The 17,970-nt window shown below is 32.7% G+C and overlaps 1 protein-coding gene across 1 annotated transcript in view; it reads right to left on the reverse strand.

Annotated features, from left to right (window-relative positions):
• Positions 1 to 298: 298 nt before the first annotated feature.
• Positions 299 to 17,970, reverse strand: part of LOC105218410 (nuclear migration protein nudC) — a 40,419-nt gene continuing 22,747 nt past the window's right edge. The window contains exons 4-6 of the mRNA XM_011193972.3: positions 783 to 977; positions 478 to 680; positions 299 to 426 (exon numbers count right to left, since the gene is read on the reverse strand). Coding sequence (XP_011192274.1) covers positions 375 to 426; positions 478 to 680; positions 783 to 977 — 450 coding nt within the window. The 3' untranslated portion in view covers positions 299 to 374. The remainder of the gene's footprint in view (positions 427 to 477; positions 681 to 782; positions 978 to 17,970) is intronic.

Raw genomic sequence — 17,970 nt, forward strand, 5'->3', positions numbered from 1 at the left:
AATATACAAGCTCGCTTCATAATCTGAAAGAAAGACAACGGACACCAAAGACTGGAGGTCGTAATCAAGTTTTAGCTCTTTACAAAGAAAATATAATTTCATGTTCGAATTTTCATCATTTTACTTTTTTTAAATTTGCTAAATTGTTTAAATGAAATACCTGATTGGATTACCGCAAAGCCTGGACCAATTTCGCTCATTTACACCACCAAGCTATATTATATCCAAGACAACACGCTCACTTAATTGTGCAAAAAAATTTCTCACGCCCACTTTATGAAAAAATTACAAACAAACATGCTTTGCACCAATTTCTTTTATTCAAAAAAATATGTATGCATATATGTACAAAAAATAAAAAAGAGCTATTGACATCAGTTAAATTTACAGTTAGAGAAATCCATTTCAGGATGCTGCGTTTTAAACCTAAAAATATATATATAAGGTGTACTATAAAAATGATTAAGCAATATTTACTTCTCTAATATTTCCATCTTTCGTCTCTCTTCACTTGTTGGTAACCCCATTTCTTTTTGACGTTGATCGTACATCATCTTCTCAACCAAGCTTCGTGTTTCTCCATCTAAATCAGACAGCTTTGAAGGTTCTGGATTAATTTTACGTGTTGATATAGGTGGATCTGTTGAAATCAAACGATCCCACCAATTCATTTTATTAATCTAGAAAGATGGGAAGTTTATAAAGTTTATATTGAAGAACATGTTATAAAATTTAGTGCCCGATTTCGATATCAAATCCATTACATATGTTTCCTCTTGTACCTTTTCTAGCGTAATAAGAATCGTATTGTTGTCCTGTAGCACCCAAACCGAATCGTCTTGTTTCACTTCTGCACAAAGTTTACCGTTTATTATGGATTCCCGGTTTTTTATGCCAGCCTTAATTGAAGATTTTCCTATAGTGACTTCAATATCTCTAGCCCTCAAATTAGACGAAGTCTTCAGAGGAATTTTCACCTGTAACATAAAAATACTTATTAATTTTACTGCATGGAAAATAGTAACAATTGTAGAGATCCCCTAATGCATTGAGAGCATCCTTTCCTTTCATAAACACTAATCCATTGTAGCATATGCGCTACTAACCTGGTTTCTACTAAAATAAATTCTCTGAGGGTTCAGAGTTTCGAACATTTTGCTCGGTTCTTATATAATGTAACAGGTCTTGTAGACTACAACCATTTCTCTTTTATACATGTTCAATGGAGGCAACTGAACAAAATGAGTTTTCTTCATTATTTTGCGAATGTTTGAGTTATATTGTAATTTTACATATGATTTTCATTTCAATAATTGGTGAAAATAGATGTTCACCAAATATTTTGTTAACAAAAACACATGTACTGGGGTTCACTGGATTGATATAATATCTCCTGGCAAGCCCACATACTGGCCCAGTGATCGCAACAAAATACCAGATTTAATTGATTTCGCTGTAACCAAAAATATAGATAGATCGCTTGTGACAGTTGATACATGTACAGGCTTATCTTCTGATCATTCACCTGTACTAATAAAGTTGTGTGAACAACCCATATTCGTTGAGCCAAAAGTGGGTCTAACATCTCACAAAACGAACTGGTTAAAATATAAAAAATATGTGAGTAGCCACATTAATATTGATTTAAAAATAGATACGTAAAGAGATATTGATGAAATTATAAGAGATTTAAAGATGTAATATCAAATGCAGCCATCGTAGCAACACCAAACAGAAATAATAAACCAATTAGCCGAAAAAAATCACTAATAATGAAATAGAAAAGCTTGTAAATGAAAAAAAGGCGAGCTAGACGTGAATGTCAGTTAAATCGCTCCCCTTTTACTCAGCTGCAACTAAAATATGCTGTACGAAAACTAAAAACAGCGCTTAAACGTGAGGAAGAATACCACACTCACAAGTATATAAAAAAACTGTGTCCAAATTCATACAAACGAAATTCTCTTTGGAAAGCCCAAAAGTCAATGAAGCCTCCAGTCGACTCCAACTTGCCTATAAGAGGCTTTGGTGGAAACTCGGCACGAAGTGACGAGGATAAGACAAATTGTTTTGCAAATCACCTAGAAAAGGTGTTTCAACCTAATTGCCCAAAGAACAGCTATAAGCTGCCAATCATATCCAATAGCGTTAACGATTCGCTTGAGTCTATTCAAACGTCATTTTCTGAAATTATTAAAATCATAAAAGAGCTCAATCCAAAAAAGTCGGCAGGACACGATAAAATTACTCCAAAAATGCTAATCGTTACCAAATATTGCTTTAACAGTGCTCTCCTTGCTCTTTAACGCTATTCTCAGTATCGGGTACTATCCAATTTCATGGAAAAGTCGCAGATCATCATGATAGACAAACCAGGTAAAGACTTGACACAGCCGTCTTCATACAGACCAATCAGTCTTCTACCCTGTCTTTCTAAAATATTTGAAAAGGTGTTACTATCAAAGATGTCTCCTTTCCTCCATGAAAATAATGTAATACCAACGCACCAATTCGGTTTTCGTGCAAAACATGTAGAACAAGTAAATAGAATTACTATCGAAATCAGAAGAGGGTTCGAGTAAAGAGAGTACTGTTCTGCTATATTTCTAGATGTGGCTCAGGCGTTCGATAGTGTGGCATGACGGGCTTTTATATAAGATTAAAAAAAGTTTACCACTCGAAATGCATAAAACCTTGGAGTCTTATTTAAAAAATAGAACGTTTACTGTCAAAGTAGGAGACTTCATATCTGAAGAACGACCAATAAGAGCTGGTGTACCGCAGGGCAGTGTTTTAGGGCCTACTCTATACATAATAAATACAGCAGACCTTCCAACAGCTAGTAAAATTTTGACATCAACTTTTGCGGATGACACAGCTTTAGTGAGCCGAAACAAATGCACAATTATAGCATCAAGAGTATTAGAAGAGCATTTGATATTTGTCGAAGAATGGTTAGCCAAATGGCGTATAAATGTAAATGAACAAAAGTGCAAGCATGTTACATTTTCCCTAAGACCAAAAACGTGCCCGGCAGTTAAAATGAACAATAGTTTAGTACCCCAAGCGACTGAAGTAACATATCTTGGTATTCACTTGGATAGAAGGCTCACGTGGAGAAAACACATATCGAGCAAAATAACCTGCATGAAAATAAGAGCAGCAAACTTAAATTGGCTTCTAAACAAAAATTCAAAACTTAGCCTAGACAACAAAGTTCTGTTATATAACGCGGTCATAAAGCCGATTTGGATGTACGCCATCAACTGTGGGGTACGACCTGTGCTAATAATATCGATATAATTCAGAGATTCCAATCAATAATGCTTAGAACAATCAGCACAAATGCTTAGAGATATGCCAGCATACTGAAGAGCAACGTTTCACCAAAACAACTCAATCACTTGGTTGAGCTTGTCCAGTTTTATTTAGAATTAAGATTTTATAACTTATTGTTAGGCTTCAAAGAGCAGATTCAATAAATAAACAAATATTGAAAAAAAAAAGTTTCTGGAAAAAAAATTACATCGTTGTTTCATGGCATTGATATTTACCAATTATACATATGATACAATTTAAAATTTTTTTAAATCTCGTGAAGCAGATAATGCTAAATGAAACATATTTGAGTTGATACTGAATTGAATTTTGGAAATGTGCATGCCGTAAAATTTAATTCCAAATTTAGCTAATGGTAATTATTGTGCTTTGGCCTGAAAGCAAATATGGTCTATCATTTAAATCTTTCTTCAATACAGCACAAGAGTAGAATAACTATATTATAATTAACAACAATATAGTATAACAAATAATTAATTGAAAGTGCATCATTTAACGTAATGTCCATTTTAACTAATTTTTAAGCTTGGGTTTGACTTTTATCATACGAAGTTTTTGCGCTTGAGGCGGGTATTACTAAAGTAGAAATTATAGAGTTTTTTGAAGAGGTTATATATTAAAAATAAACTTATTTTAAAGGAGATTGATCCAAACAGATTCGAGTTCAATACACAAAAAAAAAACATCAACCAAAGTGTAACCGAACATTTTATACTCTCGCAACATGCAAAACTCCAAGCAAGGAAATATTTTCAGGTTTAAACAAAACATTATATTAAGGGGAGAAGTCCATGTTAAAGCCTAAAAATCGGTAATTCTTTTTTATAATTTTAAAGGTGATAAAATAATTTTCTTGTTTTAACTTTAAGAGCATTTTACTGAAACTGTCTTGATACAACAGATTTTTTTCACCCTTTCAATATGACGACTCAGGATACTTTTTTGTCTGATTAAAAAAAAAGATAAATATCAATAAACTAAAAGCCTTTGAAAATCGTTAGAAGTTAGGATTATGTTCCAAACGCAAACTGGTCGAAAGACGAATTAGAGGACAATGCAAAAATCACCAACAGCACCAACTTAACAAACAAGTTACATTCTTATAAGAAAGTAGAAAAGGAAGGGAAAACCTGAAATTTATTGTATTAAATATCAAATTATATTCTTAATTTGACAAGCCGGCTATTTCGAACTCGACTAACTCGACAGACTATTTTCTTCGCATTTTTTACTCCAATAAAAGTTATTTATTAATGAATTAAATAATTAATAAAATAATTTTCTTGTTCTCACTTTAACACCATTTTATCGATTTCACCCATTTTTGGCACGAGGACATATTATTAGAAGAATCCTTTAGAATTTCTTCAAAATGTCTGATGACTTACTTGTAGTTCGGTAAAAAAATATTAGAAGGACTGAGGTCTTCATGTTCGAAGACTATAAATGCAGCATTTGTTCAAAGTTCTGTTCCGATGTCTTCACTACTGTTTATATATTGTAAAGTAAACGATTCAGATTGGCTTCACAGTTCTGGTATATAAGAAGGAAGACTGTTTGTGAACCGATTTGGCCTATTTTCACAACATACCGTTAGGATACCAGAAAAATATTACCGAATTTCGTTGAAATTTATCGAGTAGTTTCTGAGATATAGTTTTTAACCCATAAGTGGGCGGAGCCACACCCATTGAAAAGTTTGTATAAAAAATTGAGTGCAGCCCTTCTGTACCAAGTTTCATCAAGATATCTTAATTTACAAATTAAAACGCCGCTTTAGAAAAAAAATCTAAAAAATCACTAAATAACAGGCCGTCACATGGGCCTTAAGTTAATAAGAGTATGGGTTAATATTAGGAAGAATACAGCAATCTGGGAAATACAGTTAATAGGTTGATATGAAACTGGCAGAACACAATGAACAACGATGGCTTTAAGAAAAAAATTGTTAACATGTTTTTATTGCAAGAAAATTCTTTTGAAAAACAAAATTAGCTGTTTTAGTAAATAATATTATTAAATTCACTCGTTATCTTACATTTCTGTTTCTTAAATACTACGTAAACATTAATTAAATCAAATAATTCTGGTTCGCACTTGTTGTTTTTACTATTATTTAATTTCTATAAGGAAATTGTGAATATATCTCGAATTCTACCTTTTTGTAAAAAAAACTCGCTAAAAGGTTATGTTTGCAATCGACGAATGACAGTAGAATAGACTTTATTCGTTTGAGACGAGTAAATTTTATTTGCCATTGTATAACTTAACTCGACATATGTAAATAAATTGTCTCAATTGTTTATGGGTATAATGGTATGCTTAATACCTCTAATAACAAGAAGGTATAGAAATACATCGATTAAATTATCAATAAAGGATATAAAGTTCATATACAAATGTTTAGCATCGCAATTCCATACAACTAAAACCTACCTGTCGAAAGATGTTCACATTCGATGATTCGCAACGCGTTGGAGAGAAGCCAATGGAACAAACTATCCAGATGTTCAAACAATCACTTGTGCTTCAAAAATCAATATGTAAGGTATTAACCCCATCGTATTTTTGAATAACATATATTTAGGTATATTGGAGCTAGGGGAAGTTATGACCCGATTTTATAACTTTATGACCAAATTTTGGTACAGAGAAGAAAAAGATTCCCACTGAATTAAATTAAAATATCTGAGAGATTTACCTATCTTATCAATGAAAAATTACCCTTAGGCACTGAGTTCTTCGATATGCGGGACATTGAAAACTTATATATAGAGTTATATAGGAAGGAGGTGTAGTTCTTAAACATGGAAGATGGACGTGACGTCGCCCACTTATGGATCAAAAACCATACCTCAGAAACTACTCGACTCATTCCAATGAAATTCGGTACATAATATTTTCTTAACGTCCTGATAACATGGATGAATGGGCGAAATCGGTTCACAACCAAGCCTACTTCCTATATAACTAAATTTGGTATTACATCTGATTCCTTCACTTTATAATAATATATACAGTTTGTCAACTAATTCTTTGCAAAATGCAAATTGATACAAAAAATCAACTTTGGCATTAAATTTCTATAACAAATGTTTAGTTTTTTATGATTTTTCTATCATTCAGATCATCATAAGATATATGTATATAGTAATAGAATATGTTAAAAAAAACCACAAAAGTAAAAACAGAAACATAAGATAGGCCTTGAATAAGCAAACACAACAAAAAATCAATTGTCAATGAATTCTTTGCAAATACAAGCACAAGTCGAAGAGAGATTCATGAACGGGACATTTTTCAACAAAAAAAACCAACACGTGTTCTTCTGAGAATATTCTGGAATATATTCATGTTTTGAATTGCACAGATCTAATTGGAAATTAATTTTGACATGCAAATGAGTTCACGAGAAATTTAATCAATTGGTATATTTTCTTTATTTCAAAGAAAAAAATTAAAATAGGTGTCCAAATTTTTAATATTAAGCTAAGGACTTTATACAATATTATTCAGTCGCAAAAAATAAAATATACTGCATTAGAAGAATTCTGGACGCAAACTGTCAGAGCTTTCGCTATGGAATTTTTCTTAAATATTACATTAAGTAGATAAAACCCCAAAAATTTGCCTGAAAGAATTGGGGGAAAATATAAAAAAATATTACAACAACAACAGTAATCATGAGGAAGTAAGAAAAGTGTTGAATCCTTCCCAGTACTCGCCCAATGTAGCCAGGAAAAAGCCTATATGCCAATAGCATCTATTACTATTCAAGATTAGCTATAGTTGATGTTACTAAGCCAACCAATATGGAATGGCATTATTTTTTGTGACTAGACGAAGACAAGGACGTATTATGACGATGGACCCAGAAAATTTTGGCGGAATCAGACTTCAGTCCTCCGTTTGCATATTATAGTTATCTATAGCGAAGTTGATACATTTTTTAATTTTAATGACAGAAAGCGGTGACTTTTTCCACGCTACTTGGGACGAGTACTGACTCTTTTCTCACTTCCTCATGGTTACTATTGTTGCTGTAGTACATTTTTTTTATTTTCCCCCATCTTTCAAGCAAATTTTTGGAGTTTTTATCTAATTATTGTAATATTTTAGAAAAATCCCAAAATGATAGCTCTGAAAGTTTGCGTCCAGAGTTCTTCCAATGCGGTATATTTTATTTTTTTGCACCTGAATAATATTGTATATAGTCCTTAGCTCACTTAATATTAAAAATTTTGGACACATTTTTTTTTATTTTTTTTCATTGAAATAATGAAAATATACCAACAGATTAAATTTCTCGTGAACTCATTTGCATGACAATTCTAATTTCCAATTAGATCTATGAATTCGAAACATGAATATTAGCCAGAATATTCCCAGTCTTGGCTTTTTTTTTAACCCTGGAAAGTCATGCCTCGTCGTTTCGACGACGCGAGTGTTTATTTTGTACAAAAGCCGAATGAATCAGAGCTGTGAAAATGTTATTTATTTAATAAAAGATTTACGAAAAACTGTTTGATATTGTTTTATTTAGAAGATATGTTTTAAGATATATTGATAGGTAGGATAATATATTAAGGACTTTGAGTAATGCCGTCGTCGAATCGACGAGGGATGACCTCTACGTTATAAAAATAGTGATGACCTTCTAGGGTTAAATTCATTTCTCATGAATTCGTTCTTCGACTTACGCTTGCAATTTGCAAAAAAAATCATTGACAATTGGTTTTTTGTTGTTTTTTTGCTTATTTGAGGACTATGTTATGTTTTTATTTTTACTTTCGTTGTTTTTTTTAACATATTCTATTGCTAGATATGTATATCTTATAATAATACTGTACAAGAAAAATCTTAAAAAACTAAACATTTGTTATAGAAATTTAATGCCAAAGTTAATTTGTTGTATCAATTTGCATTTTTCAAACAATTAGTTGACAAACTGTAGTTATTTTACTCCTCTGCTGGCAAAATAACGTTATACTTGTTAGTGCTTTGAATAATTTTGCATTTCACTTATTAGTGGCAGCTGAGGAGCTTCACATTGTGGTTCTCAAAATCAGCAACATTTGAAATTTGGCGACAGTGCAACTGCAAGCATGATGTCGTAAAGTCGTGCTGTTGTCTAAATAACTGTGCGAATAAGAACATGTTTATTTTAATATTTGATAGAAACTGCACGTCGCTTGTCGGCGTTTATGTGTTCAGCGCAGTATAACAAATAAGAACAAAAACCTATTAAGCAGTGTTGCCACACCCAATACCCAAAATATATATACTGCTAACCTCTGCACAAAATTTAACTTTTATACATTTATTTCTGGCTTAGTTTGAACAATTTAAAGTTATTCGGTTCACGGTATTTTGTGGGTGTTTAAAATTTTCAAAATTTTAATATTAAAAATATCCTATATGAATCGCAAAATATGTTGCTAAGCGCATAACTCGAGAAGAGCTGAACCGATTTTGCTAATTCTTTTTTTTACAATATTCCTTAAAGTACAGGGATGGTTCTTACAGAGAGAAAAATTAAAAAAAATTCCTGAAAAAGTCTAAAATCCACACATTTTTTTGTTGTTAGTCTCTCAAAAAGTCGAGAACAACGGCCATACCGATCTGGCTAATTTTCGGCCACGAAAAGATTAGCAAGGAAGTAAATTTGGAAAAATTGCGAGGAAGATAATAATAAGAGAAGTTTATTCGAGTTGACAACAAAAATATTAAAAAGAAAACAAAAAATAATAATATATTGAAGTTTGCCATTTTTGCTTTGTTAAAATATTTTTGTCATTGTTCAATTGTATAAGGTTGTGATGATAGCGCAAAACAATTTGTAACAGGTAAGGAAAGGCTAAGTTCGGGTGCAACCGAACATTATACTCTCGCAATTTATTGATGTAATTTTATTAAGATAACACCCGATTTGACCTATATATTCGGCATAAAGTCCAATAGAAAATCATCATATATAGTATATGAGGGCTGATGTAATTCCTGAACCAATTTCACTAATTTTAACTAGGGAATGGACAATGGGCCGCCATTTTTCAGGCATTCAAGAAGTCGCTGAAAGCACTGCACAGGACTTTAAAAGATTTACGCCAGACTCTTCCAATTATTCCTGGATCACATGTTGCTGACGAGCTAATCGCATGTCTAAAATCATCTAATTAGTGGCGACACATAAAGAATCGCCATTTAAAACTAACATACGAGTGATTTTGCAACAATATCAAATTGCGATTGTAGAAGCAGTTGGAAATGGTAGGGTCGCAGTTGATACCTCGATGGATTAATAACATTTCCAACAAATTTCTGTCACTTCATTGACTCAAAAGAGAAGCTTATTCATCGTGTTTTTCCTTACATGAAACCACAATATGTTAACCATAAATGGATAATTGAATGACCTATATTGGTGGTAAAAAACAAAGACCTCGTTGACACAGCTACAAACCAATAAGTCCCACAGACTATTTAAAATTGCCTGGACTAAATTGCAATTAAAAGTAGTGTGAGTTATCATCATGCTACGTAAAATAAATCAACCTCGACTTTGCAAAAGAACAAGACTGGTTCTGAAGAAGATAATCAATATCGTCATCGAAGCCAAGTTTGAGCCAACTTTGAAATATGCTCATTTGTTACATACTTCAATATACGATTACAACAATTCAAAGTTTAAAAAAATAAGATGATTTACGCTTAATAAAGATCTACAATAATCTATTAATCATTTCCAAATTTACCGGCTATAACGTTTTCGTCTTTACGCGTCAGAATTTTTTCACTATATTGAAACATTTACTAATATAATGTATACCTTAGCCACGAAAACGTGTGCCCGGGTCTGCTAGTGGTATAATAAAATATTCTCCAACATTTTCAAATCAATCCGAGTAAAATTTTAAGAGATCGACTCTTTGGACGTTTTACCCATCAGGCCATGTCAGTTTCATTTTAAAACTTTAAATGCGTTTATCTCAAAACTCATTTTCTTAAATCAGTGGACACGATATCTGGAAAGTCCGAATCTAGGTATTAAACAATATATACTTATTTTGTTTATTATTATTTATTCGTTTGTTCAAAGTCTGCAAAAATTTAAATTTTAGAATTAAAAAAAAAAAAATTATCGGCATATGGTACACAGATTAATGTAAATCGGTAAACGAGGTCTGTTAAAAATTAAGGTGTGTTTTAAAATTTCGCGGACTACGTACATAATGAATTTTGGTAATGACATCGAAACCAAAGTTAATCGTTCGAAGTTTAATTTTTTCTTCGACAGCAGGAAAACGCCGAACCCGCAAAACAGCTTAACTTGTATGTCTCTCACAAATAAAATAAATTTGTTCGAGACGAGTGTACCAAAACAGCAAAACAAAAAAAAAAAACGATAATCGAATTATGTTTTGAACATACATCGTATTGTAATAGTTATAAGGAAGATAATAGAAGTATTGATCCAATTTCATATATTTTTGGCACCAAGGCACACTTTCATATGAAAGTATATTATGTAGACTTACCGGTAGACATCTATTGGTATTGAGGTTTGGTCCACTTTGTCCATTGTAGATGTGACACACCCCAAATACAGCATATGAACAAAGAAAGTGACCACAAACATTTGCAACATCAATATTTGCATATCAATTAACATTTAAATTTTTATTTAAGTTTTCGCTTGCACGGACTGACGGAATGACATCCAAAATTCAACTCGTCTCGTTAACTGGACTTTAATATAATACATAGCGATTTAACGATATAGATATGTACCAGAGACTTGCAGAAGTGCACCGCCACTCAAAATACACCGCGTTCTTATTTTTCATACTTGTGTATCAAACACTCAGCCAAATATATCGCGGTGGTTTTACCACTCACAGAATTTTTCAACTTAGCTCGAAGCGGTTAAAACGCACTTAACTTTCTTTTGCTTATTCTTGTTATTACTTAAGGGGACCCCCCATTCTCGGTTTCAGAAAAGAATGCATTTTTTTAATTAATTCGAACCTATAACTATTTCAAGTGAAATTTTGAAAAACTCTTGAAGATATAGCCGATTGAAGGTTGAGCGTTGGTAGGTTTTATACCCAAGAATTTGCTTCTCAAAACTTTAAACCCGTTTTTCTCGAAACAGTGTTTTTACGGCTGGCGCATGAGGTTATTCAAAACCTATTAATCCAATCGATTCCAAATTTTAATACATATATAGCTAGGAACTAAGATAAATCAAATCGATGAAGATCTTCTTTACTTTTTAACTTGATTTGTGGCTGAAAAAAAGGCTATTTTCAAAAAAAAATATTTCAAAGGTCCGCCATTTTGTTAATTTGTGTGCGAAATTAATAATTCTAGTTCATACCAGAGCCAAACAGGTATCTACTCTTTCTAATCCCCCTTAAGCTGAGCGACAACACAGAAAAAGCGATTGGAGTAAATGACGTTCTCAAATTGTAGCAACTCTCTAAGTTTTGAGTTCATTTAATACTTTGTTATTCTTTGTTTCTTTTTTGTGTTTTGTATGTGATTTACACGAGTGGCAGTCAAGTGTTCCATAAAATGCACTGTTTGTGTACAATTTCATAAAAGTGAATAATGCACTTATTTCAACTTTATTCGTCATTAATTTTAAAATTTTGATACTTGTAATTTGAGAATTGGAGAACTCTATATTCATGTTTATTAAAAATAAAACTGTTTTGTGGGAATGGGAACCCATGTGTAATACGAATTTGAATCTCTGAACTGTCATATTTATTCGGGTCTGAGTATAATTATGATATTTCAATGTGTCCGTGTGACCGTGCTTTAACTCGAATTTGGGCCGGATCACTGTATAACGTCTGAAATTTCGAAATTCATTTTAAGGGGTAAAGTAGGTTTCAAAATTTGAATTTTTTTGTCTTAATAAATATCACAATATGTTTAAAATAGTATGCAAACATTTCAAATCAATCCGATTAATATTCTAATACCCGAGACACACATGTAGTAAAAATACCATGATAAAAGTATTATGGTATTGTGTTTTGTACATTGACATACCTCGATTTGTAGTAAACAGAAATACCAACTTGGTTTTACAGACATAAGATATTTCAAATAAATTTAAATAACAAATATGTACATATGTGTAATGGAGAATGCAATTTTTAAAATTACAATAAAATGACAAAAATATGTATTTTCTGCACAAAAAACAGAAGTAGTTGAAATGTATCTTAAAAGCCCGCCACGTTTTCAAAAAGAAACTTGTGAAAAAAAAACTTTTTATTTTCCATTTTTTTTATTTATTTTTGAAAAGTCATTTTGACAAAATATTTTAAACAACTTTTGTATATAAGCTCTCAACCAGGATTCTTACCTATTTTTAGCTGTGTTCAGTGAAATACCACATACAAATGCTGATATTGTTACCAGCAAAATACAGTATACTCTCGAAAAGTAAATTCTCAGAAAGTAAATAGAAAAAAGCACCTCGAAAAAGTAAATTTTTTATTTCTGAAAAGTCAGAGAGTGTGATAAAAAATTCGAAACGAAGCAAGCAGCGTTTTTTACGATGTTGCAAAAACACTTACTCTCTTGTTTATCGCGCCTTTTTAGTAAATAAACTCTCCTACTTGATCCACTGGTTTAAAAATGAAAACGATGCAAATCAGGTGTCAGACTTTTTGAATTGTCGTACAAAAATGGTCAGAAAATATATTGCAAAAGAAAAAAAAACAAAAGAATATTCCAGATTTTTTCTCTTCATAGTAAATACATATGTATGTATGTAAATGTAAATATGTTTTTCATGTAAATCCATATGTTTTATTAAAGCAAATAAATGAATGAATTTTTTAAGTTTAAAAATGCATTTAATATTATAAAAACAGATAATTTATGTATATATTTGGAAAAGTAAATTATTCGAAAAAGTAAATTACCCAAAATACCAATCGATTTACTTTTCGAGAGTATACTGTACTACATTTTCACATGGTAAAGTGCTGGTGTTTGGTGAGACAAATCTGGTATTCGTACGAACAATAGTATTGTTACTACATGTGTGACTCGGCTATTAGAGATATACCTTTTGGAAGTTTCGCCCATCAGGCCACGTCAGTACGAATGTAAAACTTTAAAAAGTTATGGAGCGATTTTGTAAAAATTTTACACTCATCTTTGGAATGACATTATCTAGTTAATGAACGAAGGATTTTTTGTATCTTTATTAAAACTATTTTTTTAGAGGCAATATATGGCGAAAATTTGACCAAAAAAAGAGGTTTTGGTTAAATTCTGTCAAAAATTCAAATTTCAATATTTTCTTTTTTCCTTCGTTCATTAACTAGACTTATCCATATAATATCGAAATATTTTTGGTTTATTGTTTTTAGATGAACCAAACATTAGTTATGAGCTTGCGGTGGACAAGATTTTTTTTGGACAGGTCATGGGAGATGAGCAGGGATGGGCACCATCACAATCAAATAAGCATCACAAAATGAGATGGTGTTAGTGCGTATACTGTGGGACCAAGTAAATCAGCGATTAATAATATTCAGTCTGCATGCAGAGGTTGAGTGAGTAGGTCTATGCCACACGATTGCACAATACGAATATATGCACGTGATAATGAGTGTAAAAATTAACAAGTAAGGAAGTGCGGGTGCACCGGACATTTTATACTCTCGTAATTTATTTATTTAACTTTATTTATATTATATAATACACAATTTGACCAACATATGCGTCATATATAATGTATAAAGTCCATTGAAAGTTGGAAACCCTAATATTAGGTTAGAAGCACCGAGGTCCTCATGTTCGATTTCGGCGATTTTTAGAATGGGGCTGCCACGTTAAAAAGGCAGTATTTGTGCAAAGTTCTCCATCGATATCTTCACTAGTGCTTACTTTATATATTGTAAAGTAAACGATTCAGATCGTCTTCAAAGTTCTGGAAGTAGGCGTGGTTGTCAAGCGATTCTGAGATATGGTTTTTGACCCATAAGTCGGCGATGCCACACCAATTTTTCATATTGTAAAAAAATCTGAGTGCAGCTTCCATCTGCCATTTCTTATGTGAAATTTAGTGTTTCTGACGCTTCTCGTTACTGAGTTAACTCCCTTTTAGTAATTTTCAACCTAACCTTTGTATGGGAGGTGGGTGTGGTTATTATCCGATTTCAACTAATTTCATGGTGTGTGGTGGGGTACGTAAGAGAACCGACTGCAGAAAGTTTGGTTTATAGTTTTTAGTTTGGTTTAGTTTGCGAAATATGTATATACAAATAACCGATTTGGGGGCCTGGCCACGCCCACTTTCCAAAAAAAAATACATCCAAATATGCCCCTTCCTAGTGCGATCCTTTGTTCCAAATTTTACTTTTGTAACCCTGATCATTTTGATATACATAACCCTATATCTAACTCGTTTAGTTTTATGACTTACAAACAACCGTTATGTGAACAAATCTATAATATTATCTTAGCAACTTTTGTTGCGAGAGTATAATAATAATTTATATTTAGTATAAATTATAGTTCATTTGGGCAATGTATTAATTTCAAAAAAATTTGTTTATGCTATTTTACTATAAAATAATTGTTTTCATGTCATACGTAAACGTGCTGCAAACCTTATTAAGTAAAAAATGAGCATACTAAACATTTGTATATGGAACGCTAACGGTGTTAACCAACATAAACTAGAGATAATTAGATTTCTGTCTGAAAAAAATATAGATGTAATGTTAATATCAGAGACTCATCTGACAAACAAAAACAATTTTAAAATACCGGGATTTAGACTGTATGTTACAAATCACCCGGATGGAAAAGCACATGGCGGAACGGCAGTATTGGTTAGAAATCGGTTAAACCACATTACTCTGGGTTCTCATGCTACAGCACAGTTACAAGCTACAACAATATCGTTAAAAAATCGTGGTTGTGATTTAAATCTATCGGCTTTATACTGCCCACCTCGTTTTAAAATTACAGATAGCGAATTTAAAGACTTCTTTGGAACGCTAGGTCATAGATTTCTAGCAGGTGGAGATTATAATGCAAAACACATGTACTGGGGGTCACGTCTTAATAATCCGAAAGGACGCCAGTTGTACCAAACCATTATGAACCACAATAACCTTGATATAATATCTCCTGGTAAGCCTACATACTGGCCCAGTGATCGTAACAAAATACAGATTTAATTGATTTCGCTGTAACCAAAAATATAGATAGATCACTTGTGACAGTTGATACATGTACAGACTTATCTTCAGATCATTCACCTGTACTAATAAAGTTGTGTGAAGAACCCATATTCGTTGAGCCAAAGGTGGGTCTAACATCTCACAAAACGAACTGGTTAAAATACAAAAAATATGTGAGTAGCCACATTAATATTGATGTAAAAATAGATACAGAAAGAGATATTGATGAAGGTATAAGAGAATTTAATGATGTAATATCAAATGCAGCTGTCATAGCAACACCAAACATAAGCAATAAACTGATTATCCGCAGAAAACTCACTAATAATGAAATAGAAAAGCTTGTAAATGAAAAAAGGCGAGCTAGACGTGAATGGCAGTTAAATCGCTCCCCTTCTACTCAGCTGCAACTAAAATATGCTGTACGAAAACTAAAAACAGCGCTTAAACGTGAGGAAGAATACCACATTCACAATTATATAAAGAAACTGTGTCCAAATTCAAACAAAGGAAATTCTCTTTGGAAAGCCCAAAAGTCAATGAAGCCTCCAGTCGACTCCAACTTGCCTATAAGAGGCTTGGGTGGAAACTGGGCAAGAAGTGACGAGGATAAGGCAAATTGTTTCGCAAATCACCTAGAAAAGGTATTTCAACCTAATTGCCCAAAGAACAGCTTTAAGCTGCCAATCATCTCCAATAGCGCTAACGAGTCGCTTGGGTCTATTCAAACGTCATCTTCTGAAATTATTAAAATCATAAAAGAGCTGAATCCTAAAAAGTCGGCAGGACACGATAAAATTACTCCAAAAATGCTAATTGAGTTACCAAATATTGCTTTAACAGTACTCTCCTTGCTCTTTAACGCTATTCTCAGTTTCGGATACTATCCAAGTTCATGGAAAAAGTCGCAGATCATCATGATAGAGAAACCAGGTAAAGACTTGACACAGCCGTCTTCATACAGACCAATCAGTCTTCTACCCTGTCTTTCTAAAATATTTGAAAAAGTGTTACTATCAAAGATGTCTCCTTTCCTCCTTGAAAATAATGTAATACCAACGCACCAATTCGGTTTTCGTGCAAAACATGGCACTGTAGAACAAGTAAATAGAATTACTAACGAAATCAGAAGGGCGTTCGAGTATAGAGAGTACTGTTCTGCTATATTTCTAGATGTGGCTCAGGCGTTCGATAAAGTGTGGCATGACGGGCTTTTATATAAGATTAAAAAAAGCTTACCTCTCGAAATGCATAAAATCTTGGAGTCTTATTTAAAAAATAGAAAGTTTACTGTCAAAGTAGGAGACTTCATATCTGAAGAACGACCAATAAGAGCTGGTGTACCTCAGGGCAGTGTTTTAGGGCCAACTCTATACATAATATATACAGCAGATCTTCCAACAGCTAGTAATATTTTGACATCAACTTTTGCGGATGACACAGCTTTAGTGAGCCGAAACAAATGCCCAATTATAGCATCAAAAGTATTAGCAGCGCATTTGATTTTTGTCGAAGAATGGCTAGCAAACTGGCGTATAAATGTAAACGAACAGAAGTGCAAGCATGTTACATTTTCTCTAAGACCAAAAACGTGTTCGGCAGTTAAAATGAACAATATTTTAGTACCCCAAGCGACTGAAGTAACATATCTTGGTATTCACTTGGATAGAAGGCTCACGTGGAGAAAACACATATCGAGCAAAATAACCTGCATGAAGATAAGAGCAGCACATTTAAATTGGCTTTAGCCTAGACAACAAAGTTCTATTATACAACGCGGTCATAAAGCCGATTTGGATGTACGGCATCCAACTGTGGGGTACGACCTGTGCAACCAATATCGATATAATTCAGAGATTCCAATCAAAAATGCTTAGAACAATCACGTGCTCACCATGGTATATGCGTAATGAAAATATCCATAAAGATCTTGGTATTCTCATGGTAAAGAAAGAAGTAGAGAACAGCAGAAATAAATATTTGTCCAAACTCCGCGATCACCCAAACCCATTGGCTAATGCTTTATTACATTCTTGTAATCAATCACGTCTAAAAAGAAGAGATATGCCAGCACACTGAGGAGCAACGTTTCACCAAAACAACTCAATCAATTGGTTGAGCTTGTCTAGTTTTAATTAGAATTAAGATTTTATAACTTATTGTTAGGCTCCAAAGAGCAGATTCAATAAATAAAGAATTATATGAAAAAAAAAAAAAAAAATACGTAAAATAAATAACTTCGCCCGCATAAACCTGCTCAGTCAACTGCTGATTGCAGACTGATTTTAGCGTCGTTTATTTATCATATTGTCCTATCGAGGTGCTGGTTTTACACTCTTCGCTTGTGCGTGTTAAGTGCTGAACACAAAGACGACGACACGACACGACGTAGCGACGGCTGATCACA

This window comes from Zeugodacus cucurbitae, chromosome 4, assembly GCF_028554725.1.
Source record: "Zeugodacus cucurbitae isolate PBARC_wt_2022May chromosome 4, idZeuCucr1.2, whole genome shotgun sequence".
NCBI lineage: Eukaryota > Metazoa > Arthropoda > Insecta > Diptera > Tephritidae > Zeugodacus > Zeugodacus cucurbitae.